This window comes from Aythya marila, assembly GCF_965140915.1.
Source record: "Aythya marila genome assembly, chromosome: Z".
Lineage (NCBI taxonomy): Eukaryota > Metazoa > Chordata > Aves > Anseriformes > Anatidae > Aythya > Aythya marila.
Window position 1 is genome coordinate 14741855 of NC_139080.1, and position 27571 is coordinate 14769425.

The 27571-nt window shown below is 42.4% G+C and overlaps 1 protein-coding gene across 1 annotated transcript in view; it reads right to left on the reverse strand.

Annotated features, from left to right (window-relative positions):
- Positions 1 to 27571, reverse strand: part of PLCXD3 (phosphatidylinositol specific phospholipase C X domain containing 3) — an 86587-nt gene that overhangs the window by 19638 nt on the left and 39378 nt on the right. Inside the window, exon 2 of the mRNA XM_082782605.1 lies at positions 12141 to 12849. Coding sequence (XP_082638731.1) covers positions 12141 to 12849 — 709 coding nt within the window. The remainder of the gene's footprint in view (positions 1 to 12140; positions 12850 to 27571) is intronic.

A 27571-nucleotide genomic window follows, 5' to 3' on the forward strand; every position in this document is an offset into this window, starting at 1 on the left:
GTAGACTAAGATATCTGCAGTTTTCAACAAAATGCTGCACCAATGGGAACAAATGGTTTTGTAATCGCTGGGTCAAAACAATTTAACATAAGCATGTACTTGCTGCCACGACTAACAAATCTAACAACTGTAGACCAAAACTTTAAAAAAGGAAATAAAATATTAACTAATATAGCACTGAAGTGATCTCAGCTTAGCTTTAAAAACTAAGTTTTGTGGGCTTTTTTTTCAAGTGCAAATGATGATTTGGAGAGTTCTTACTGGTTCTGATCTGCACTATAAATAGTCAGACATTGTGAGAAGTCTCATGCTTCCAGTAATACTGGTAACTTCTGAATTGATCTCATATTTTATTTAACAAATACTCCACACTGATGAACTAGGGTTGCTATACCACAAATGAAACAAGCCACATCACAGACCACCAGGGAAAAAGTAAACTAAAAAATGCATTATATAGCTTGTAAAAAGTGTAGCAAGGGATTTCAGAGGAGGCATCAACAATAAACTAAAATCCTTCTGGGGTGAAGCCAGGATAGATTTCAGCTGAGATATGCCACAGCAAAGAGGGCATTCCCTCATCCTTCGGGACATGAGTCATGCTGGATCACTCTGCTCCATCAGCAGAAGACCACACAGATCCATCACGTCAGTCACACAACCAGTGTGAGAGCCGCTGCGGAGGCTTGTGTGCCTCTTGTGAAATACACATCAAGCTGCACATGTACCAAAAAGCAGTCCCCTTCCTCCTACATACTTCCCAGGCCAGATGCTGCTGGTTGGCCTCAGGCCCTGCACCCCTCCAGCCAGCACTGACTCAGCTCTGGACAGCACAGCCTCTGTCCATGTGTCCCCATGGGCTGGCACCTTGTTGTGCATCAGTGGACATGTTATTTAAGGCACAACAAGAGCTCACAAGCATGGGCCTGGAGAAAAACACACACAACTCACTTAAAAAAAAAAAAAAAGCAAACAAAAAATGCAAACAAATGACAACAACAAAAACAGATAAATGAATAAAGCAATGATTTCCCTGCCAGCTGCTGTGAGTCTGCATCTCAGAAGAGGCGTACCCTGAGAAGAGCTGCTCAGTGCAGGAGCAGACAGCTGGGATGGTCAACCCTGGCTGTAAGACCGGTGGTGGCTGCAAGCAGGAGACAAGCCCAGAGGTTACTGAGAGGGAGTTACTGTAAGTGAGCCTGTGGTCAGTCCATACAGTGCATTTCCAGAGTTACCACCAAATAAAGGAAAGTCCTGCCTGAGATAGAAAATATTTTTCTAAGAAGCAACCTACCTGTAAATCTCATGAGAAATAGCTTACAAGAAAAACACCCAGATGCTCATCATATGATTTCCTATTTCCACAAATGCTCCTCAGACTGTAGCTCTCAAAGAAGAAAGCTTTCCACCAAGAAAGAAGAAGCTAACCAGTTGCATTTTCATCTTCTCTGTTTTATTGCAGCCAGACATGAATAGCATGACAAACTGTGTGAGGGAGAGAGGGAGCCAGCAGTAAGCACCACAAGGTGAAAGAGATCATTATCAACCAAATGCTTTCTGATCCGAGATTAACAGCAGGCTCAAAAGAACTTACTGAGCACAGCATTAAACAAGGGCGAGAGAGCGGCTCTTAGGGCTCTTCATTTCTGATGCCTTTGCGATGACCTTGCCCATCCCTGCCAGGTGAGTCCTGTCCTGTCACTACCACAGAAGGATGTTCAGCAGAAGGGCTGAACAAAGCACAGACACTTGCCATGCCATGCAGTCATACTCTTCAAAGAAGCAGCACTGCACTGGCATAACACACATTTAGCTTAATGACCCGCAGGGGCACCCTATGGCTGCCTGAAACACCTCTGGGAGGACATGGAATCAGTCCTGAGCGGTGGCAGATGCCAGCCCCTAGGCACAGGGGCTAATGTGCCAAAGGACAATGTGCCCCTGAAAAGCTGATGGTGACCACAGGCCATGCTCACCCCATGCTCTCTGGGAAGGGCAGTGGGGAGTCAGGTTGCCATGTTCTCAGTTCCTTCCAAGAAGCTCGGGCAAGTAGCAACATAGGGCCAAGTCATAATGAATTAACTCTTGAAAAAAAGTCCTGCTAGTGCTCAAACCTTGGCAAACAAGGCACCAAATGCACTGACTAAAATGATCATTCCCCAGGTACTCGAACGATGAAGTACACTACTACCTGCATGACTTTTTTTTGTATTACAGCATTGTCTAGGAGCTCTAATTTCAACTGCTTTCACTGTAAAGGGGGAGAGAAGTCAGTTTCTGACTTCAGAGTTTGTAAATCCAAGTAGGGAGGAAATAAAGGTCCATGGCTGTCCCCCATCACTGGCCAGCAGCAAAATCAAGGAGCTATATCACCCAAGATCTGGATCAGTTCTTGATTTCCTACACAAAAGTGCTTGTTGATACAACTGAGAGCATGATGGCACTACTTGAAAGATAAAGCTAAGCAAGTTTTAATATCCCACTATGAAAAGAATGATGGTAAATACTCCTTTGTGCTACAACTCAGAAAACAAAAAATGTCAATGCAAAAGTGCCAGCATGTCACCATGGCTCTGACTTGAACCAGTCAGTCTTCTTCATGCCTTAATACTATTTTATGATCTAACACCTTCCGGATGACAGTTGCTTAGTTACAAAAATTCTCAGATCAACAGCTACAACATCCAAATCTTGCCAAAGGTCAGATCCCACTGCATGATCATTCAGTGTCTTAAAGACATGTCTTTTATTATTTTCCTTAGCATCTGAGATAAATTCTGAGACATTTTACTATAATAGCTTGTGCTCTGTTGAAGCAACAGTACGGCCTGGGACAGTATGTGTAACCTTGTCACTGTAACTATAGACATACTCTTATAATCTCCTATTACATGAACTTTGTATCTTAGCCACAAAAATAAAATGAAACTTTTGCCTAGAGTTGCAGAGAAATTGTTGTTTTGCCTAAGTTTTAGAGAAAAGGTCTGATAAACAGAGGATGAACATTTTCAAGCTTAGCCTCTGCAAGTTCTGGATCTTGGTATATCACCAAGACCTTCTGTCTGGCTGGCTTTCCTATTTGCCAAGTCCTTTTCCACTCCCCCTGTTCCAGCCACTTCATTTGTACCAATGTACTACCACATTGCCACAATCTCTTATTGCCTTCCCTGTACGTTTTGTGCTAACACATATGGCTATATATGTGGCACATGTGGCTATATAGCTAAAACACACATAGCCACATCTCTGTCTATATCCTGCATGTCTAATTACTCATTCAGTCTGTGAAGGCTGTCTGTTTGCAAGCATGGGTCAGCATTTAATAAAATTAATTTCAGGCTTGGAGTAACATCAAGAAAACTTAGACCAGTCTGGCAGTATACTTCACAGATGGGAGGCTCATCTTCCTCATTTACGGCTGTTTTCTGGTGAGACAAACACTTCATTCTTCCTCTACTAACCTCAAGGACAGTTCAGACATTTTAATAGTAAGTGCCAGTATCTTCTGTCGCTAGTGTTACTGCCAGAGATCAGTGTCTCTGCTCTCTTGACAGTACATGCTTTCAGACCATTTAGCTCCCATCCCTGCCTTCTTCCCTATCACAACAGACCATAAAAGTAGGACAGATAATGGATCCCAGGGGTTTCCACAGCTGAAGGTTCCTTAGCCTACCACCCAAGTCTGGAAACAGAAGCTGGAGATAGGCAAGTGACTTCTATAGTGAGTGTGTGGATGCATTCTCTCTAGATTATCCTTGAAAACACTCCTCTATGGCCTTGGAGCTTGCTGAGAATTGCCTTAATGCATCTTGAATGGTGCAATAGGATTTTAAGAGCTGATGGAAAGTTTTTGACAACTTGCCTTCCACATCCTACCACTCCAGAAACATATAGCAGATACAAGGGACTGCTCAAACTTCCAAAAATACCATGAATGCATCCAGAACTGCCCAGTGCTCTGCTTAAGAAGTGACCACAATCCCCCCATTGTTCTACTTACTTATACAATCTTGAAGGCAGTGCTTTGAAGTATGCAAGTGCTAATACAACACAAAGACATGAATGTTTTTATACCTACTGAGCTTTTATTCACTCTAGTTCATATTAAGAGTCTTTGTATTACAGAATTTCATTATCAGCTTGAAAGCCTCCTTTTGAGTAACCCTGGAAAGGTTTGTTTGTGTAAATCACTGTGTTCATTTTGTACCCTACAAACAAAGAGAAGGACCAACCTGTCAAGGAACTGTTCCCTTCACAATGAGGTACAAAGCAGACAAGCAGGGACAGACCCTGTACCAGCAAACACATTTTCCCCCAGGGTCAGTACTTGTTAGCATCTATTAGTTGTAGAATTTCCATAGTTATCTGAGTAATGTCAGAAAGATCAAAGAAAACCCAACTGACTTAATGAGCCATTTGCAATTTCACTAGAGCTGCCGTGCAGATTGAAGCATGAAGTCTTTGAGACAAGTAGATACTAGTGACAGCACACAGCAGCAGTGCTGGGAGAATGAGCATTTACTTTACATGCTGAAAAACACTTGCTGTTTTCTGTATACACGGGGTCAGACTGTACTTGGAGAGTGTGATGATAGCATCACATAAAATATCTTTATGAGCAGCCACCCAGCACACACCAGGACTGCAAACAGGTGTTCTGATGCCTAACAAGTTACAAGCAAGCCAAATCAAGGCAAAGACTCTGGGGAAAAACAAAAACATCCTCCAAGCCCCCAAAGCCCAGCCACCAATTATGTGGGTGGTCAAGCTGGTGACCACCATGTCACCTTCCTTTCTGGAATAAATCCCAGAGGCTACTAATATGCACTCAGATCTACATTAGTATGTAATAAGGTTATTAAAAATCCCATGCTCTTGTATTTTGTGGTATTTTAATACTGTCCCAGGTTCGTGACCAGACAAACCCATCAGACAAAACCACCCAGCACCTCCCAAGGGATCATTATACTAAAATCCTTGCGTACACAGATGCTCCAGTGATGAAATGCCACTAAAACATCTGTCAGTAAAACCAGACAAATACACACAGACGATTATGGATTTTACTGTGGAGGACCATTGATGTGGCAGCAAGATGCTTCCGCTGACAGCAAGGTCTCATCATGCTGGTCTGTGTGCAAACCTAGAGACTGCTTTTTCTGAGGAAGGGCTAGAAAAGTAATTTGATGAATAGAAACACTAAGGATTTGGCTGCACTGCACAGCAAACTGATAAAGTCCATAGTAATGATAGTTTGTGCCTTCTGGAAAGTGAAGCAAAAAAAAAAAAAAAAAAAAGAGGAAGAGTTGCCTCCAAAGTCAAAAATAATGACATAATGATGGCCTAGCATGCTAGCACTACAGACCTTAGTGAGGGACTGGGTCTGCTCTTGCCTCCTGGCAGTTTAAGAGCTCACACAGCCTCTGTGCCATGGGTTGCTGAGAACTAAAGCCAAACAGCTGATTTGAAATTGCTGCTGTCAGGCAGCCCATAACATCGACAGACATCAAGACTACAAGGAGGAAGTGCACTCACGCAATTAGCAAAATACAGTTGCCATTTCCAATATTTGTTTTTCTACATAATTTAAAAACATCAACAGTCAGTACCAAGTGTGGATCCAAAACAACAAACTCTCACTCTCCCAGCAACACAGAAACCCTCAAAAATTAAGCTGGATGAGATATGGCTTGGAGGAGGAATGCACTCTCTGTAGCTTCCCCCAAATCCTGCTTCTTGCAATTTCAGGGATTACTTTTCTTTTAATATCTACCTATTTGCTAGCTAAATCTGACCCTGCTTAGTTTATGACTGCACCCAGAGATGGCTTTTCTCCAGACAGCTTCTGTGCCCTACTTACCACTCCTGTTATTAATGCTGCCTACACTTTGCCCCTACTTCTTTGCCAAACATTCCCATTTGTAGGATATATATATATATACATACATATATATATATATTTCACTTTGGTTGCTAAGGGGGAAGCTTTAGCATGGTGGGCAAGGATTTAGTCACATTTGAGTTGTAGGGAACATTATCCTTACAGATTAATTTGGAAATCAAGGGGGACAATAGGCTGTGTTTATCTTCCTTTCCTCAAAAGCTTTAAAAGTACCTCAAGATTCTTCCGTTCTCTAAACAAGATCTGTTATTCTTCAGTATCACTCAACCAGAGACAACAAAGAAAATATAATACTCGTCTCCAGTGTCATTTACCAGTCAGAGATAAAATTAGTAATTTCACTACAAATCAGAAAACAAACTACATTAATATAAGGAACAGCTCTACACGCATCAAAAGGTTGTTTCACAACTGTCTTTCAGATGTACTAAAGGCAGCTGCCTCACTGTGAAGTTAATTCAATAAGCAAAGGGAATGTAATTCATTTGGTACATACTGTTTGCTAATCAAAGAGTACTTCTTGGCACGTAAACTGTGCATGACAGAATGTTAAGCCTGAAAACATATTGTTAGTCCTCCAAGTTTTCATCAAATCCAAGAACGTAACGTACGTGCATGCAAGTGAGTCTCCTCATTCAAGTAACAAAGATAAAAGCTGTGTAATGAAGCTCTGTAATGGTGATCTGTGGTCCTGGGGAGAGCTCACAAGAAACAGCTTTTCCTCCTGTATTGGTGCAGGATAGAAAGCTTGATGACTCTTTCATTTGTCTTTCTTTCAAATTATTATCCCACCGAGTATCAAGTGTTATGACAACAGCCACACCTATGAGCAAAGGTAGTCAGTAAAAAAACAGAATCACAAAAAGGTTTGGATTAAGGGAGTTTAACAACCATCTAATTCTAACACCCCTGCCACGGGCAGGGACACCTCCTACTAGATGAGGTTGCTCAATGTCTTAAGCACTTCCAGGGATGGAGCATCCACAGATTCTCTGGGAAACCTGAGCCTCAACACCCTCATAGGAAATAACTTCCTCCTTCCAAATATCTAATCTAAATCTACCCTTTTTAAGTTTAAAGCCATTCCCCCTTGTCCTATCACTACACTTCCTGACAAAGAGTCCCTCCCCAGCTTTCCTGTAGGCCCCTTTAGGTATTGGCAGGCCACTGTGAGGTGTCCCTGGAGCCTTCTGTTCTCCAGGCTGAACAACCCCAGCTCCCTCGGCCTGTCTTTGTAGGAGAGGTGCTCCAGTCCTCTGGTCAATCTTGTGGCCCTCCTCTGGACTCGTTCTAATTCATCCATGTCCTTCTTATGTTGGGGGCACCAGAGCAGGGTGCAGGACTCCAGGTGGGGCTTCACAAGATCAGAGCAGAGGGGCACAATCCCCTTCCTCGCCCTGCTGAGCACAGTGCTTTCGATGCAGCCCAGGACACTGTTGGCCTTCTGGGCTGCCAGTGCACATTGCTGGCTCATGTCAAGCTTCTCATCAACTAACATCCCCAGGTCCTTTTCCTCGTGGCTGCCCTCAATTAATTCTCTGCCCAGTCTGTATTGGTGCTTGAGATTGCCCTGGCCCAGATGCAGGACCTCAAACACTGTGCAGCAGGGAACAGGGTCAGGAACGTTCTGGAAAGGCATGAGCAACACCACCTCAGGAGACTGCAACACTGCAGTTAGAGCAGGTGGGCCTACACCACAAGTAGCCACACCGAAGAGCTGCCAACCTGACCGGTTTGTTGGCTACAGAGGAATATTCCACCATGTTCCTTCATGCGACATGAGCTGCAAAGCAACAGAAAGGAGCATGGTTCGCTGCACGGTGTCTGCGTGCAGTTTTCCTTGGCTGACAGATGCTGCAGCTGACAGAAACCACATCCTCCCTCTCAAACCATTGTTCTTGCAATCTTAAATAATCTCATCAGTAACAAACAATTTCAGAGATGAAAATCTGATATGTCTTATTGTATCCACAAGGATCTGAACTTTGTTCTGTTCTCAGAATTAAGTAGATAAGTTAGTGACAGTGACCACTGTTAAGATGAGGGGGAAAAATAGGCAAACAAAGGTTTTATTTGAAAATGCTGAAAAGGAACATTTTTAAAATATAGCATTTCATTTAGGTAAAAAAAAGATATATTTATATATATATATATATATATATATATATATGCATATGTATATATATATATGAAAAATTCAGCCTTATTCCATATTTACATCGCAAATTCAATGCTCCAAAATTCAATGTGGGAAAAAACCTCTCCAGGTACAGTTACAAAACTGTGTCCAAAAGCAACACGCTGCAAAGCTCTTTGTCAGCATTTATTAAAAAGCAGAAAGTAGCATAAAAATCTATACATGTTTGCAGTGACTGCCAGATAGCACATGGGCGATCTACCTGGCCACAATAATGGGATCTGACATGTGTACTCATTCTGAAAAGGACAGAATAATGTTTCCACAAATAATCATTAGATGGTTCAAAGCAGCAAACACAGTGCAGCTGGAACATACACCCTGACTCCTTTAGTATGGATTACATACTTTTAAGTTACTGATATATTAATGCAGATTGGAGAGAATTCTGTAAATTCCACTAATTGCATTCCACCTTTAATTGCTCATGTATTTATTTTTAACAGGATCATCATCACATTAAGGAGCAGTTTTGAGTATACTTGATGTTTACTTTCAAAGAAGTTAACTCAATACACAAGCTCTGTTTCTGTGTAGTTTAACACATATTTCAAGCCTGTGCCTTCATGCATCGTATGCTTTTTTTTTTTTTAATAACTACTAGGATTTCAATTTCCATACCAGCTCTGGAAATGATTTTCAAACTCTGTTTCTTTTGTGATGGTTAAAAGAGCTATGCAAAGAAGAAAAAAAGTATCCATGAAGTAGATACGATTACACACTTACGGCTCAAGTGAAAATCTCAGTTGCAATTTGGAAAAAACAACACTGCCAGGTATTTCTGCCCAATTACTTACTAACATTTCAAATGGTTTAGTTGTAATCTCAAAATGCGCTGTGGACAAGAGCATACCAAGAGTTCAAACACAAATCATTCAGAGCTTAGACAAACATATCCAGAAACCATTTGAACCTTTTATTTTTTCAAACAGCTTCAAGGAAACACTTTATGAGCCAGAGGGGAAAGAAAGGTTTTTAGCTGGCTATTCTATTAATGTATCAAGTTTTAAGATGAACCTGGTCGTTTCTCAGTTGTGCTACTTCATGTTCTAAAGAACACTCGGAAAGATGTTTATCAGAGAAAAGAAATTCCTGAACAATGAGGTGAGTGTTTAACAGTAAAACCCACTGGCAAAGTGGGATTTCAGTTGTAAGAAGTGCTCTTCAGATTCACCAGTTAGAGAAACACACAACCCAAAGGAGTCTATAAAAGCATTCATGAAGGATATACAAACACCTGCAAATACAGTCACACAAGCATTTGTGAATCATATTCAACTGCCTATAAAACCATTTGTGTCACCACTTTGTCTTTTCAGGTAACATGTGTCCCTGTTTTCCTAGTTAACAGTCACTTGGGAAAGCTGCCATGAAAACAGTTCAATCCTTCTCAAAAGTGAGGCATGTTTTCTTCTCAGGGTGTCTTCATAGTGTCATAGACACTGCGCCACTCATCACAGAAAAGAGGACCGTGCTCCCAGTAGACGTTCCTGGTACAGGCACATCCAGCCAGATAGCAGAACATTAACAGGCCATTCATCCCCATTATATATTTTTCCTTTCTGTATCTTTTTTTTTTTTTTTTTTTTCTTTTGTTAAGGGAAAAAAAGAAGCTCTTGTGCTTTGGCATTAAATTTCAGGTTTCCTAGCAAGTTGTCAAGAACATAGTCGCACATATATGCCTTTAAGCTGAAAATTGGCTGTGATTTATCAAAGTCAGAACAGTATAAATAATGCAAGTCTTGCACAGACGTTTTGCAATGTAACAACCAATGGCCTGCCAACACAGCATTCCAAATACACAACCTCTACAGTGGTCTCCAGAGTTTCTTTCCTCAAAAAATTCTGTATGATAATCAAAGGGCTGTTAGAAGGCAAATGCACCCTAATGGTGTCTTGACAGCTGATATAGCATATGATCATATGCAGAAAGAAGTTATGCATCCTTAAGGTGTATAAGGATAGTAAAGGATGCAAAATTCTGCACTGTCAAGACTTTGCTGACAAGCCAAAATGAAAGAAAAATGATTTACTCAGTACCCGAGGCCTGGTGCATAAAACAGACTTAAATAAACTCAGTGCAGCCTAAACTTAAATATTGTATTCAGTTCTGAGCTCCACAATATAAAAATGGCGTTAAGATACTTGAAGGCATGCCCTCCAGAGGAGGGAAACAAAGCTAGTAACAGGGCCCTCACTATCCATGAAGAACTGGTTGGTGACCTGCTACGGCACTTAGATGTGCACAAGTCGATGGGGCCGGATGGGATCCACCCAAGGGTACTGAGAGAACTGGCAGAGGAGCTGGCCAAGCCACTATCCATCATTTATCAGCAGTCCTGGCTATCTGGGGAGGTCCCAGTTGACTGGCGGCTAGCAAATGTGACACCCATCTACAAGAAGGGCCGGAGGACTGACCCAGGAAACTACAGGCCTGTCAGTTTGACCTCAGTACCAGGGAAGCTCATGGAGCAGATCCTCCTGAGAGTCATCACGCAGCACTTGCAGGGCAAGCAGGCGATCAGGCCCAGTCAGCATGGGTTTATGAAAGGCAGGTCCTGCTTGACGAACCTGATCTCCTTCTATGACAAAGTGACGCGCTGGGTGGATTCGGCTGAATATGAGCCAGCAGTGTGCTCAGGTGGCCAAGAAGGCCAACGGCATCCTGGCTTGTATCAGGAATAGTGTGACCAGCAGGGCTAGGGAGGTGATTGTCCCCCTGTACTCAGCTCTGGTGAGGCCGCACCTCGAGTACTGTGTTCAGTTTTGGGTCCCTCGCTACAAGAAGGACATCGAGGTGCTTGAGCGGGTACAGAGAAGGGCGACAAAGCTGGTGAGGGGCCTGGAGAACAAGTCCTACGAGGAGCGGCTGAGGGAGCTGGGCTTGTTCAGCCTGGAGAAGAGGAGGCTCAGGGGCGACCTTATCGCTCTCTATAGGTACCTCAAGGGAGGCTGTAGCGAGGTGGGGGTTGGTCTGTTCTCCCACGTGCCTGGTGACAGGACGAGGGGGAATGGGCTTAAGTTGAGCCAGGGGAGTTTTAGGTTAGATGTTAGGAAGAACTTCTTCACTGAAAGGGTTGTGAGGCATTGGAACAGGCTGCCCAGGGAAGTGGTGGAGTCACCATCCCTGGAAGTCTTTTTAAAAGACGTTTAGATGTAGAGCTTAGGGAAATGGTTTAGTGGGGACTGCTAGCGTTAGGTCAGAGGTTGGACTCGATGATCTTGAGGTCTCTTCCAACCTAGAAATTCTGTGATTCTGTGATTCTGTGAGGGCTGGAAGGCATGTCCTGTGAGGAGAGGCTGAGGACACTTGGGTTGTCCAGTCTGGAGAACAGGAAGCTCAGAGGTGGCCTCATTGCTCTCTGCAGCTCCCTAAGGAGGAGAAGCACAGAGGGAGGTGCCGGTCTCTGCTGCCTGGGAACTGATCACAGGACAGAGGGAAATAGCACAAAGCAGCACCAGGGGAGGTTCAGACTGGACATGAGGAGAAAGTTCTTTACTGTGAAGGTGGTCAGACATTGGAAAAGGCTTCCCAGGGAAGTGGTCATTACCCTCAAGTTCTTCTCAGTGTTCAAGAGGCATTTGGATAATGTCCTCAATAAAATGCTTTAACTTTTGGTTAGCCCTGAAGTGGTCAGGCAGAGGGAGTAGATGGTATTTATAGTTCCCTGGCAACTGAACTATTCTGTTCAGACAAATTTGTCCACATCCAGTGAGAAAATCTGAGTGAAGATGATCAGTGCCTATGGTGAGAAACCACATTCAAGAAAACAAAACATCTGCATTCAGGTAAAAAATAAACGTCAAGCCAATCCATAATATTTCATGATGATTTAGTGCCAGATTTTCTTTTGAGATACAAAAGCTCCTCCTTAAACACATTTCACTAAATACATTAGGATTATGCCCAAGTTCTGACTCTTAGTCACAGCAGCATGGTAAAAACAGATCTGCTGGAGTTTCTTGAAAGGAAATTAGAAAATGCAGCATTTCTGACACACATTCAGCACCGTCAGCCCACGTCACCCACCAGGAACTTACCTTTCTGTGATTGTTTCTCTGAGACCACTAGCAACCCCTTTCACCACTGTACTAGCCTTTGGTGTCAGCACTACTTGAGAAATAAAAAAGGAGCCCTTCTTTCTTCTTTCAGTGATTGATGCCTGCAGGAACTGAATCAGTTTTTCCGGATCTGTTGTGTTTGCCCATGGAGCTGGCATCATCTGGCCTGGCCAAAGAAATGGTACCTCGAGAGCCACTGGGCTGTGATAAAAAACCAGCACTTGGTGTTCCTTTTCCCACAGGTACTGGAGGCTTACTTCATGGGCAAATATAGCAGGACACATTTTGTTTCCATACGTGTCCTTGAGCATTTGGACAAGCTTTTCATGATGATATTTCTGCATCCCATAGAAATGATTGAAGTCCAAGAAGACCACTTCTTTTGGGTGGTCAGCAAGAAATGCATTGATCTCTTCCAGGCCCTCCTTGACTTTGGCACTGAATAAGCCATGAGCAAAGTAGAGTTCGTTGTCTGGGTCTCTTGGCTTGGTGGAAATCCTAAGATCAAAATACCGTATGCCTGCCCCCAGCTGGCTGGTGAAGTTCATGGTCTGTGTAGCCAACCACTTCCTCATCAGCTTTTTAGCCACAGTCCCAAAAACAGACACAAAATTCTGGACCGTTTCTGGCTGTTCAGGCCCAACCGGAGAGGCTTCATCAATGTAGAAGCTAAAGGAGTCATGAGACCCTAAAAACACAACAAAGGAAAACAATCAATATTGGATTTACATGTTAGAAGGCATTAGTGATTCTTTCTTAATGAATGTAATTTTGTGATCTGTACCAGCACTTGACAACAAACTCCTCCCCTGTCCTTTTTCTCAATACACTACCTTTGTCTGGCAGCATCTACCCACCAGAGCTTCACAGAACATGAGTGAAAGGCAGCACCTGCTTCACAGCTTATCTGGGCTCTCCCTCACTCTTATAGCTCTTACTTACGCCTTTTATCCCACTTAACTCGGAGGGCTCTGAACGTCAAAACAAACCTGATGTAATTCCAGCAAAGTCAGACACGTAACAAATCCCTAGAGCCAACAAGAAGATGAGAATCTGGCCCTCCACACTGAATCATGCACTGTCTAGTTTACAGAACTAAAGAAAAAAAAAATGCACTTTTATTTGAGTTGAAAAATGCCAAGGACACCTAACCTTTCTGACCTTTATTTCAAGTCTCATCTGGTCATCCGTAAGGTTACTAAATGCTGTTTTCCTTCGTAAATATACCTCTAAAATTCTTTGATTTCCCTTGTTATATAAATAAAACAGAGCTAAGGAAGGTATTGTGTTTCTCTGCTAAAACAGGGGAACTTCACTGTGTACCCTGGACAAAAACAGAACAACTATTTAACATACCTATGTAAAGGGGTTGCCATTTTCTACAGCATAAGGTAGTTGCACACAAAAATACCTAAGACAATTTGCTCTGCAAAATTCTCTTTGTGTCAAGGTATGTCCATTAAAAAAACCTACGCACTTATTTTAACATGCCTTTAGATCTTTACATGAATGAAGCTGATAATGCTGATGTTTTGGACACCTGCAAAAATGACAGTTCTCCATAAGGGACTCTGCCTTGCTTTATGGAGGGATAAGCTCACCCTACAAGATGGTATCATCCTTGTCTACTACCAGCTTTCTGCAATCTATACAGACTGTCTGACCAGCCTCTCTGTCCCAGTGGTGGGGAAAGCTGCTGCTCAGAGTCACTGCAGCACGGAGAGGAGGTCTGCTCCTCCACCTGCGCCACACCACTTGCAGAACTCCTCCAGGGTCAGCAGGACTTGCATCTCTAAAATGGACTGCAGAGCTAAGCACTCAGAGACCCAACTCCAAGCATCAAAATGAGTTCAGAGAACAAGTCATGTCTTCTGCTATTGATGCTTTTTTAGGTGCTTTTCAAAATCACTTTCCAAGGCACTCATGCTGTGGCAAATAAGTATCACATTAGAGAAATCCTGCTAGTCAGTCATTTCTGATGGCAATGCTATTTTAACTGAGCTGGAGCAAACCCTATAAACTGAAGTGACAGCTGTAAAATTTTCTTCTTTAACAATAAATGGAGTCATGACAAATCATCTTAAACTCTGGCTTGAATTTGGCTTTGTTTAATCTGAGAAACGTCTTAAAATTTTGTACACCCCTGCTTTCCACAGTTGTCTCTTTGAACTGCATTTTACTAATATTAGATAAGTTTTTCATTTTGATGAAGATTTCTACTGCTATGTGTTGAAGCAATACCATATTCTTCACATCATCTGATTAGATCACGGACTATCTCGTTACACACTGATATCCCAGGGGGCCAGATCTGCATACAGAATTTTAACGGTAAAACAAATGATTAGAGCAGTGACTTATGTTTCAACAGTGTTACAGTGAAAAATCAATGAGATACATTAAACATTCTGCTCAATGTAACCTGCACTAATCTAGAAATCAAAGTAAATCCAGTCCTGTTCAAAACAAAGCGTAGTTATTGATATTATCAAGGACGGATTTTGCAAACTCTTTTGCAAACTTTGCAAAAAATGCAAAATTTGCAAAATTTTGCAAACTCTTTTGCAAACTTTTTGCAAACTCTTTTGCAAACTTTGTCCACTGAAGTCCCTTTGATTTCAGTAGGATTTATGTCAGAATAGGTATATATGTATAAACAAGAATAACTGATTGCAGCAGTGGGCCCCAAATGGTACTAAGATTAATTGAACCATTTGCCCTTTATTGTCAGTTCTATAGTCCCTGGGAAGCTGCAGTTGCAGAAGAGGCAGCTAAGCTTGACCACCACAGCCAATATGCAATGTATACTGTGCCAAGTGCTACTTAAATATACTGAAGTCAAGAGAGGCAGCACAGTTCTCAAGGCAGAAAACTAAGGTGAAAAACTTGACAGCTGGCAGCTACCAGCTATCACTAACACAGAACATGGGGTGGGAGGGCATAGGGGAACATCATAGACAGAAGCTACTGACCATTACAAGCAGGATAGACTACATTTTTTTCTTCTTAATTAAGGGCCTCATGCACATGTATGAATCTAAAATCTGGGTAAAATTTCACATTGGGTGGATGGTACAGAGAAGAGGACACAGGACACTGAGAAAGTCCATGTTTTGTAACTAGAACAGGAAGGACCCACTAAATTTCACAAAGAAAAAATAAAGCTTAATTAAACTTGGTTTACAACAAAAGGAACTGACGTGAGCTCTTCCAAAGTATGTAAAGGTTTCTCCTGACTGAAAGAAAAACAGCAAATGTTTTTCTCTTTCCACATGTTTAAGTAGTTTGATCAGGTCATTTAAATATTTATTCTCATCATGCACTCATCTGTATTCCTTCTGCCTTCATCCTGCACTCCTATCTTAACCAGCTTGCTCGCCTAACTCTAGGAAATTCAAAATCCTTACACCTGGCAGAGCAAATTAGTGTATGACCTTTTGTATTCACATGTCCCAAATCACTGTGTTCCTGGTAACGAGAGGATCCTGTATGGATATACACTTGTTTTTAGCAAGCATCTTTCTTTCCAATCTTGCTTTGATACACAGGGACACTCTTGTACTATTTTGCCACTGGGAAGAGGACTTGTTGGTTCTCTGTATAGCCAGATCTCTGCTCCTATAAAGAAAGGATGCAGGGTTGTCCTATTTTTGGCTGGGATTAAGTCAATTGTCCTCATAGAGGCTGGTATGTTGTATGATGTTGTGCTTTGTGATGAAAACAGTGGTGACAACATGCCAATGTTTCAGCTGCTGTTAAGCAGTGCTCACACAGCCCAGGACGTTTCAGCCCCTTGTGCTGCTCTGCCAGCGAGGGGTTGGGGGTGCACCAGGAGCTGGGAGGGGACAGGGCCAGGACAGCTGGCCTGGGCTGCCCAAAGGGATGTCCCACACCGTGTGGTGCTGTGCTCAGCAATAAAAGCTGGGGTAACGAAGGAGGAAGGGGGGACATTTGGAGTGATGGCATTTGTCTGCCCCAGAAACCATCACAGGTCATGAGCCCTGCTGTCCTGCAGGGGATGAACACCTCCTGCTGATGGGAAGCAGTGAGAGGGTTCCTTGGTTTGCTCTGCCTGAACACACGGCCTTTGCTTTACCTGGTGAGCTGGCCTTGTCTCAATTTACTGTCTGAGTAATTGCAACTGGCCAGTTTAGTTTTGCTGGATGACGGTGCATGTATTTTAAGTGTCTCTTGATAATTGTTTCTAAGGTTGAGAGATGAGAAATGAAGTCTTTATATCTCTGGGAAGTGTGGAGATAAGCAGACACAGAATAACTGAGGCTGGACGGGAGCTCCAGAAGTCATCTGTTCCAACCCCTGCTCATTTGCTTCATAAGTTTTCTTGTCCTGCATTATGAGGTCTCCTGCCCTGTTCAGTAGCGGACCAGCATTTGCCTTGCTTTCTTTTCCTGCTGGAGCTTTCTTTAACAGCAGGAGCTCCCTGTTGCCTTTCACACCCCTTACAGATTTTCTGAATTTAGACGTCAGCTAAACACTTCTCAGACATTCAAGGGTAAAATATGCAGTATCACTTGGACTGCAAGAGAACAGCTGCTTGTACTCTTACTATGGAGAATGGTCTCCTGTTTTCTTTAGTGAATTCCCTTAATAGGACAATTGGGAATATAAAACCCACAGTTGCTCAGCTATGGACATATTTATGGCTTCCCTGGAGGGCTAACCCCCCATTTAAAAAATAATTGGGCTCAGTACTGAAAAAATCCCTCAGGGAGAATGTGTTTCAGTTCAGAATTGTTTCTTCAATCCCACCAGAGATTTACAGAGAGGCACAGCAAAGCTACTATTTTCAGTGGCTGAGCCTTAAGACATCATTCATAAAGAGGGCAGGCACAGCTGAACTTCGCTCTTCCCTCCCCTTGCCTCACTGGGAGCTCTGGCCATCCCTCTTAACAACCGCCTGGCAAATGGCACATAAAATAGAGGTACTGATTCACACAGCGCTGCCCGACACGCCCCTGACAGCAGCAATCACGTTCTGAAGATGCACAAGCCACAGCAAAACCCCAAACAGGAGCACACTTTGCCCTCCTCACCTTCTCCCACAGATTTCAAACTCCTGCCTCTGCAGTGGGAGTTACCCAGTGATTGCCAGAAGTACAGCCTTTTACTGTTGCTTTGGGTGTCATTAGAAGCTTTACCTGCTGTTGTTTCCTATATTTAGGAGATGACATCCCTTGGTGACTATTGCTGAAGCGTCACATGCCGATGCAGTCTAACCTTTTGGAAAACATCCTTGCCAAGAGGGCTCTACAGAGACTGACACCAGATCACAACATTTCTCGGATGCTGCAGAGGACAGCAAGGACAGATTCCCTGACATCTGGTACCAAAGGCAACCGAAGCACATGTGCTCCCCATTTCATTTGGTCTGTTATCGCCATCTTGTTTGTCCTAAAAAAAACCAGTCATACAAGGACAAAAAGCTCTTTGAATCTTTACTTAACAACATTGTTATCAAGGAATAGCAAAGTCTTCATGCATGAACACTAGACTTGCTGCAGCTTAATATTGTGTTTCAGCTTCTTTTTAAGACAGCTGAGCACTCACTGCCCTCCTAGCCAAAGCCACAGCACATCTCAGGAAATCAAAACGTGCTGCCAAGGGCAATGGAACTCAGGCTTCATAAAACCTTTAGTATTTAAACTGCTTGGGTGACACAAACTTAGTTTGGTAAAAAGACTGCCCAAGACAGCAACACAAAAGCAACTGGGGAGAAAAAGAACACACCATATATTGTGCAGTGGCCCAACCTCCCCAGAGGTAGCTGTGTGGCTTATCAGCTCTTCTTCTGATGTTCATCAACAGTTGTGAGCCCATAACTCCATCTGAAGGTCTTGGGGCTTATAGTACTCATGTAATGCAAAAATCCAGGTAACAGACAAGTCATGGTCAGAGCATGAGTACACATACAGCTTACTCTGGTTAAATAAGCCCAGGTGCTGAACTGTTACACTGGATACATTAGGATACCATGCAATGCATGCAGTCAGCCCTCTGCTACCCATGGTACCTCAGCCCAACCTCAAAAACCCTGTCAAAACTGCATGAGAAATAACTGGGCTCTCCAAGCACCATGCTGCTGTTCCAAGAAAACTAGATGCACAGACAGCCCTGTGCAAGTCTATTTGGATTTGGAAAACAGCTCAGAAGTGCCATCCCATAGTGGGACCAGGAAGCTTCCCCCAGACCTTTGTCTTCTTCTGTACCTGCATCAAGAAGCCTGCAGAGGTGGAACTGGCCACCTCTCAGGTCTCACCTACTCAAGCCCACGGTCATGACCATACCAGCCATGAGCAGGATCACACCTAGCTTTTGGCTTTCTGAAGGTTCAGGAAAACTTAAGGGAAAGTCAAAGCAGTCAGCTCTCTTCCCAGAGTCCCAGTAAGCCAAAGAGCCTCATATTCTTTTACCTTGGAATTAGCACTGAAATCCCTTCTTAAGTCAGACTTTTCTCTAAAAGAGAACAGTATCTTTTAATAGGTAACAATATATTGTGTTTAGTCAAGTGAATTGTCTGATCTGAAAATAAGAAAAAAATATTCTACAAGCCCACATTTTGCAGGTGGTGAGCTAGCCCATACATAAATCAAACTGAATAGCCCCATCCCAAGTGGTGAAAACAGAAGAGCTGTTTTATTTTTTGTACATAAAGCCTTAAAGTTTCTATTGAGTGAGACAAACTAACATGAAGATATTTTAAAATAAAGCCACTAAACTTGAAATGTCTATGAGAAAACATGAATACAAATCAATCCACTTCTTAAAAATCAAATCTTCCCCCAGGTCACACAGCACAAACAACCTGATACACAGACAGTCAAATCTCTCAAAGCCAACAGTTGCAACCTGTGAAGTAAGCATTTTAATTCTTCCAAAGTATAACTACAGGGATGAATTAACCTTGGTTTTCACTGGGAGATTACAGATAAAGTCCAAGTCCAGAGCCCAATTCTAGGAACACTCAGCTGTCTGAATGCTTTTAATTACAAGTGCAAATGTCTGCAGGAAAGAGCCCCATTTTCCTCTAGCTTCTTTCAGAATAATAGAATTCCAAATTGCTTTGGAGTTTCAAGTCACACCAGCTAAATTGAAGTCCTTGAATATCTGGGAGCAAGAAGAGGAATGCAGTGACAAAGGAGAAAATGTATTCTGGTCGTGCTTGAGAATGTAAGCAAAAAGGTGACAGGAGTGACAGAGAATGAAGCTGTTAAAGCAACACTTGTTAGATTACTATTTACTTCGCAAGATTTTAGATGCTCTTGCAAATACAGCACAATCACAATTTCCCCATCTGAAATCTACTCCACAGTCTGCCCACATCCTCTGTGCCAGTTTTATCAGCCCCAGCAACTCTTCTCTTCCTTCTCTTGAAGCTAATATCCCCTTCTGCCTTGAAGACCTCATGGATAATGTGGGAAAAGGAAAGGAAGAGTTTGCTCCCATCCTTCCTGGAAGTGGTAGCCTTCCCCTCACCCATCATCCTCCTGCTGGAGAGAAAGGTAGATTTTCCCTCTTAAACCAGAGAAGGCCTGGACCCCAACCCGAACTGCACAAAACCCTAATGAAAACAAACAAACAGAAACCACAAACAACAAACAAACAAAAACCAAACTTGAAAAGCCACGTTTTGCCAACCTTTGGGTTCAATACTACTTAATACTACTGCCATGGGTGGGCCCTGCATAGCTCAACGAACGCATCTCAGATGGAGGGAGCACTTTAATCCACATTGAGCAGCACAGCACACCTACAACAGACAGCAGCTACCGTACCAATAGCCACGGCCTAGGGCTCCACGTGGAAAAGTATAAAACATTTAAAGCCCAGCACAAAGCAAATGAGCAAATGTCTTTGGTGTCCCTGCCTGTGGCAGGGGGGTTGGAACTACATGATCTTTGAGGTCCCTTCCAACTCAAGCCTTTCTATGATTCAATTACTTTATACATAATACAGAATAGAGTTTTATCCTTCAGAGAATCACAACATAGTTGAGATTGGAAGAGACCTTTGGAGCTCATCTGGTCCAACTGCCCTTCTCCTGTGTCTAAAGAGAAGGAAGTGAAACACAGAAGGATATTTTGACAGACAGCTACAAATCATTGAAGACTGCTTAAAAAGACTTGTCTGCATCAGCTTCTTCGCTAGGGAGAATAATGAACTATTAGTCCCTCAGTCCAGAGACAGCATCCCATGTCTATTGACCAACTTTCAGATCAGGAATGGCTCCCTGCTTCTGTTCTCCCTATGCACAAATCAAATTTTCATGCACAAGAAATGATTTTAGCAACTATTTACTCTTGTCCCTCTTCATCAAGCATGAAATACTCCTGAGCTCATGCTTTGTTGTGTGCTTTTGAACATGGCTACAATTGCCTCTGAGTGGAGCCTTTGTTGACACTGCCTGCAATCTCCAAGTCCTGCTCTTTACCCTCTCCGAGAGACATTACCATTTGAATGCTTTTTTACGTGACAGCTTGTGGTCTGTGGCAGTGCCTGCGCTGGGTAAGTGTTTCTGATTGCTCGACTAAGCCAAGGTGTTCCTCTTAGGAAAGAGGCAGTACTGAGTGAGGATCCAACTTCTAAGATCAAAGAGCACAGAAGGTGGAGAAGGATCTTCTTTGCTTTAAAGCCGAAGATAACTGGAAATTATCACTTTGGCTAAAAACCTGGTTAGGTTAATGATTACTCAATTCATGCTAGTACGTCTGGTGTACATAAAATGTACCCACATTCAGTCCCCTACAGCTCCCTCTTGTAAAAACAGGGATCAACTCCCATTTTCCTTAGAACACATCAGTTAATATCACATCACAAATTCTCAATGCGCTGTTAAAAAGTGAGAAAATAAGAAAAAGCAACCTGTAATTACATTTCTAGCTCTCCAAAAAGTATGAGCACATGTCACAACTATGGATACCACAAGGAAAGCTCTGCTAAGGAAACTATTCTTTAACGGAAAATCAGCACATGCTGCCCTTCTGAGAGCATGTTTCCCCTCTTGCTCTATAACTTCCTCACTGTCCTGTAATTATTTGTGTGGGAGGAGGTGTTTAAATGTTTTCTGAGACACTGAAGTGTAAATAGCCTCCCACCTCTTCCCAGTCGAACCACCTCCAGCCGGATTTCAGTGTGGACTTCAAGCAGACAGCACACAGAGAAGACAGAATGATGGAGCAGTGCTCAAATGCCAGGGGCTTTCTGAGAGCACCAGATTACTGTACTCAGAAAGCCCACCATTAAGGGAATTATTAGTTTCATCGCAGATCGGTTCTGAACAAGCTAGTGTTCCCTCAGACAAATGTAACATTAACATCAGAGGAAGCCTGAAAAGGGACTGCAGGATCAGGCCATAGCGCAGAGCAGAGTAGGCTTGCTCTCAGGTTTAATCAGCTCAGCGGACACCTCGCACCACGGCACAGCGGCAGCATGGCAAGCTGCCTGTGGCAGCTCTGCTCACAGCCTCTTTCCATCTCTCATGCCCCGAGAGCCGTCCCCAGCTGCTCTGCAAAACACAAGGTAGGTTACCAGAGTTCCTGCAGACACCTGAATTCAAACAGCACAGGGAACATTTTTGTACTATATATGTAGAAATGTAAATGATCATACCAAGGATTGAAAGAATCAGTCGGTGTTCCTTCCCCACTCTTTTTCTAAATGTGATCTTATAAACCTCTTAGCTGAACACAGAAGAAAAGGTGGAGGAGGAAGGCAGTGATATTGCCTTCATGTATGCCAAATGCAGAAACACCGTTTCATCATTGTGCACTGCACCAAAAATCTTAAAAGGTGTAGGAATTACTTTAAACTTTTAAAATCAGCCCTACAGTAAGAAACTAGAAAAGCCATTCTTATTTATTCAAATGAAATTGTAAGGATGACTTCAAGATGTTTAGCAGGCAGACACAGAGCATACTTTTTAATAGAAGAAGGCTTGTTTCACCTATCAAGCTAACACCTAGCAGGATTCATGGAACAAGAGCTTCAGCTCAAACTTAAAAAAAGCTCATAAAGCAACTCCTCTTTCTGGCACAGCAAGAGTAGCCACTGATTTTTTTTTTTTTCTTTTTAAGGAATCTTTACATCAAGTCTGACCATGCACCTAAAACATATAGTCTATGATGGTAAGTTACTATTTCAACACCAGAGCAGACACAGCTGTATGGCTTGAAAGCTGTGGGTCAAGCACTGTGATAGGTAGACTGCTGTGGCTTTATTCATGAATTTAACTGCATATATGAAGATTGAATAGTATATTTTGTATCAAATTAATGACTATCACATACATCCTTGAATATTACGGACAGCTATAACCTGAAGACAGATTAGGTATCTACATGTAATTACCTGGAAATAAAATCCCTGGGGGGCAAAGCCCTAGCTACACAAATGAGATCCACAAATGAGGATTCTTTCAAGTTTTTGCTTCTTTGGGAACAGAACAGACTAATCTACAGTGATACCTTTTCTTTCTGCTCTGCAAGCTCACTGCTGGTTGTACAGATCCATCTGAGATCTCTATCACAACTGACATTTTAGTTAGACACTAGTCTTAGAATTACCCTATTAGCTATTTTCCTCTTAACTCAAGGAATAGCATATGAATGTGAGCATTTCAGAGTACAAAAGGTGTATCTGATTCTAAGCATAAAATTAATGTGCCAGGAATAGTTCGGGGCGTATTTTATTCCAGCACCAGCTCAGTCTGGCTGAGTGTGTCATCAGCATCCAAGTCATATCTCCTGGGGCAATCAGCAACACTTGCATTGCAAGCCAGTAGCTTTGGGACTGGCAAGAAGCTGTGATGACCCCAGGCAGCTCTGCTGAGAATGTGAAATGGCATCTCCTCACAGTGAATGCCTTCCGATCGTAATTCTTGTTCATAACCCTAATGCTACCACTGACAGGACAGCCTTCAAGGGCAGCATGCAGCTGAGGAGGCTTATAAAAATGAGAACAGGCTGCTGTTGATCTGTTCATATCTCTCCCTCTCCATGCACACAGGAGCATAAAGCACTACTTATTATGTATAGCCACAAGTAATGCAATGTTCACACCCGAAAATAGGATCAAATCAGACCACCTCTGCTTCTTGTGCTTTTATTTATTTGATTTCTTTCCATGAAAAACAGCCTTTAATACTCTTGGTAAGAAGACAAATATCCCTTGAAATAATTGCTTCTGATTACACAGACTTTTGCCAGTTACTGTATCTTTTCAGCACTAGAGAGCATTTTGGATTCTTGATTTTGCATTTCCCTCATTTCTTGCCTCTCCCCTCTTCTTTGATGTAATTTTCTCCCTCCCCTCTGGCATATACAGTATAGCCCTTTCCTAACTCATGGCTGCATTGACAGCATGTATTAGCCTCACTGTTGTTGCTATTTCATTGTGATCTTTTTTTTATTATTATTATTTTTATTTTTTCCTTTTTAAACAAGTGTAATATTTTCTATTAAATCTGAATAACACTGGTGAACAACTGTAGCAATCCAGTAACTGACAAAAATTACTTGCATGGCATGCGTGGCTTCTGCATTACCCATTATTTTAGGGCCAAGAAAATGAAAACTGGGAGGTGTGGCTGGATAAAATGAGATTGCATTGCAAAGTTTGTGAAAGAATGATGCCTTAAACAAGTTTTCCGTGACTTCAAAGATCTCTGCAATAAATACAATGCGGTCTGAGATGCATCTCCAAAAGAACTTTAAAGGCAAGATCTTTCCGTGGTATCTAGAAGCACCAAACTCTGCTGCAAGGACACCTGTGAAGCAAAGTATAGGATTCCTCCTACACTTTAATGAGAGCACGGCCAGCTAGTGCATCAGCACTCCAGGATGGGCTGTCCTAGGGGTGGTACTGGTAGAGTTTTCTATTACCATGCAAGAAATCCAAGGTAGGTTCATTTTCATTTTCTCAGTCACTGAGCTTGAAAAGCTGGGACAAATCTGAGCAGTTAATCTGATTCTTGCGAGAGAAAGATGGAAAAGCGAGTGGGAGAAATATTATTCCCTATTCTGAGTCAGTTCACAAAAGCTTTCACACAAAAACCCTCTCTAAAGATCACTTTTAGCAAGCTGTCCATATAATATTAGCTGACCAACCATGTCATGACTCAGACATAATGAAAAGTTGCAAAGAACTGCAAAGGAATGGGAGGAAGAGAGAAGCACGTAAGTTGTTATATATTGACTGTTCCCCCTGCCCTGCCCACTTCCTTATCCTTTGTTTGCCTCATACCTTCACATTAGAGGTTCTTCTATTTTTGTGTATTGCCTGGTACATTTGACAAACTGCTGCAAACAAAGCTCCCGCAGCCTTGGTGCTGTACATGAAATACCTCCTGAGGATGGGTGCTCTAAAAGAAAGTCTCTCTTACACAAGGTCTCATCAACTATAAGCAAAGCCACTGTAATGTTTGGCTTCATGTTTAGTAGAAGGGAAATAACTAAATACTTCCCTTGGGCCTGAAATGTGAATGAAAAACACTGTATCTTTTCCAAAGCATTTTTTTTTTTCCCTGCAAAGCTCCAGAAAAACGGTCCTAAGCGTTTGGAGCCAGAGCTTTATTAAGGCACCTGTTAAACATGTACAAGTGGGGTCCTTCTCAGATGTGTGTGTCTCCTGCCATCACTTTCCTTTGCTGGAACTAAACAGGGCACAAGAGAATGGGCACCTGAAGAAGTGTCACCAGGAGGAAGCACGCTGGCTCGCTTTGCTGGCTGCAAACACCGTCACACCACCAAGTTACCACACCATGGTGTCACCAGCCTTCTTAAACCCCATGTCGGAGGTCTGCAAATGCAGGACAGCTCTGCTTTAGTATCTACAGCTTGTTTTACCAAATTGCTCTCTGTGAAAATTCTGCAGAGTTAAAAAAAAAAAAAGCTTTCTATGAAGTTCCTCTTTCCACATAACCAGTCTCTGACTTTTACATCCAACTGCAGAGCAAGGAAAGTAACCTCACCCAAAGACTTTGCATTTGAAAGTTCAAAACTTTCACAAGACATCCATTCTAAGACATCATGAACCATCAGATACCGATAAACTCTGATCTTGCATGTCCTCTTAGCATCCAGTGCTACTCTCACATTTTACCATTTTCTTGTACTGTTCAGTTTCTCCTGGAAGATCTCCACAGCCACATGTACTTACTATAAACCATCTTTCCTAGGAGATAACGAAGAAAAATGTGTCTGGCTGCACAGTGTGTGAAGAAAAGCAATCATGACACCTGTAAAACACCGAACAAATAAAAGAGAAAACCCATTTGCAATCAGATGACACCCAGCCTTGAATACAGTGGGCAAAGAGGCTTTATAGAGGAAAAGAGTGGAAAGATGCACATCGTTGGAAAAGGAGAATCCATTAAAAAAATAAATAAATGTATTTGGTCAGTACTTGTACTGGGTCTAGCTGGGATGGAGCTCACCAGAGCAGCCCACAGAGTGCTGTGCTCTGCACCTGTAGCTAGAACAGCCCTAATAACACTCAGCAATAAGAGCTAAGAAAGGGGAAGGAGGGGAGGGGGGATCTCGTTGTGAAGACATCTGTCCTCCCAAACAACTGCTACATGTATGGAGGCCCTGCTCAACGGGACATGGCCAAACATCACTTGCTGATGGCAAGTAGAGAATTTACTTTTCCTTCTCTGTGCTTCCACATAGCCTTTGCTTGTTTTTTCCCCTCTTCCTTTTCCCTTCAGTTAAATTATCCTTACCTCAACCCTTATATTTTTTTCCATTCTTCTCCCCCCTCTTTTTTTGAGGAGTGAGGGAGTGGTTGTGGTGGGGTTTGGCTGCCATCACAGTACTGAAGGGAATAGCAAGCAAAAGTGATCTGCTTTTTAACTCCTTGACCATCAGATATGAACATGAGATATGACAGGAGACCTTTCTGGAGCCAAACGGAGAGGTTTAAAAACAAATCCTATCTGAGCCAGGTGCAAATACATCCATGTTCCAGTACTTCAGATTGGTTAAGGTAAGAGTATGGCTAAGGCAAGCACTGTCCAATTAGCCGTGCTGTGACAGGGCAGTGTCCTCTTCCAGAAGCTATACCTCTCGACAAATGTATGGGATAATCTGCCACCCCTTCTTCACCACAGGGTCACAGTCTGGCATTTGAACAAAGTTAAGCCCCAAAACATGAGGTTTCAAAATTTTTCATGTTTTTAACTGTAAGTCTGAAAAAATATCCCTATCCATGCCACTAATTTCATTTTTGTCCTTTCAGACCAGGAGATATCATAAAAGAACAAATGAGAAAATGCAGCAAAACACCAGAGACCTAAAGTCAGGTCTCAATCTCAACAAATATGCCAGAAACAGGACTCAATTTGATGCTATTTCAGCTTGTAGATCAAATAAAAAAAAATCACATTGTATTACAGGTAAGCATCACCCAGAGCTACTGCTGAAGCAGTCTTAGCTAGGACTATAAAATGAGTCTATCAGCTACATCATCCGGTGCATATCCACTCTGGTCCAGGGACATAAAGAGACTAATAATTTCATTTTGCAAACAGAATGGCAAAAAGTAAAGACACACAGAATACAGAGGAATCAAACTGTCAATGCCTGCCTTTTACTCATCTCTTTTACCATCACTGAGCAGGCAATTTAAAGCCCTGCACAATCAATCAACCTGGAGTGCTGCCAAACACGCCATGCCCAGCAATCCAATTTCAGATCTTCTTGCATTATTTGTTGCAAACTGTATCCCTACTTGATTCAATACAGCAATCAAACAAGCCACTATACAACACAGTGGACAATAATAAATGAATGAAGCAAGTTACAAACTAACTGTTCCATTTCCTAAATTTCCAGTCTGTACCAGATTCCCAGTTGGTATTTATCAGTATAACTCTAATGACCCATTATGCCAATTTAGACTGCTGCAAATCTGGCTGTTAGCGTTCACCATTTAGCATCAAGAAGTCAATGAAAAAGCACGGGCAGCATTATTGATTAACCGAATGAACAGTCAGCTGATCTGCACTTTGTCCAGGCGCTGATTACATCTAATTTACACTGGATATGTTCATGTCTTTAAAAACAGTAATTAGTTTAGCTGTTTTATACTAACACTACATAAATAAAACATTTCATATTAATTTCCTAACATGTAATTGGAGTCTGTCCTCATCCTCCTAACTCATCTCAGCTGTTTTCATCCTCCTGGTTCAAAAGTTAACATTGATACTATAGAATTAGTAAGTGTATGTCAAGGTGCTTTCAAAGCATCAGAACTCTCAGTTCTGATGCTCTCAGTCTTGAATGTACCCAAAAGAATCAAATTTTCTCAGAACATTGCTTTGACAACAGTCCACTCCAGTGACTGCATTTTGGCCTTAACATGACATTCCTCAGCTTAGAAGTCAAAGCATT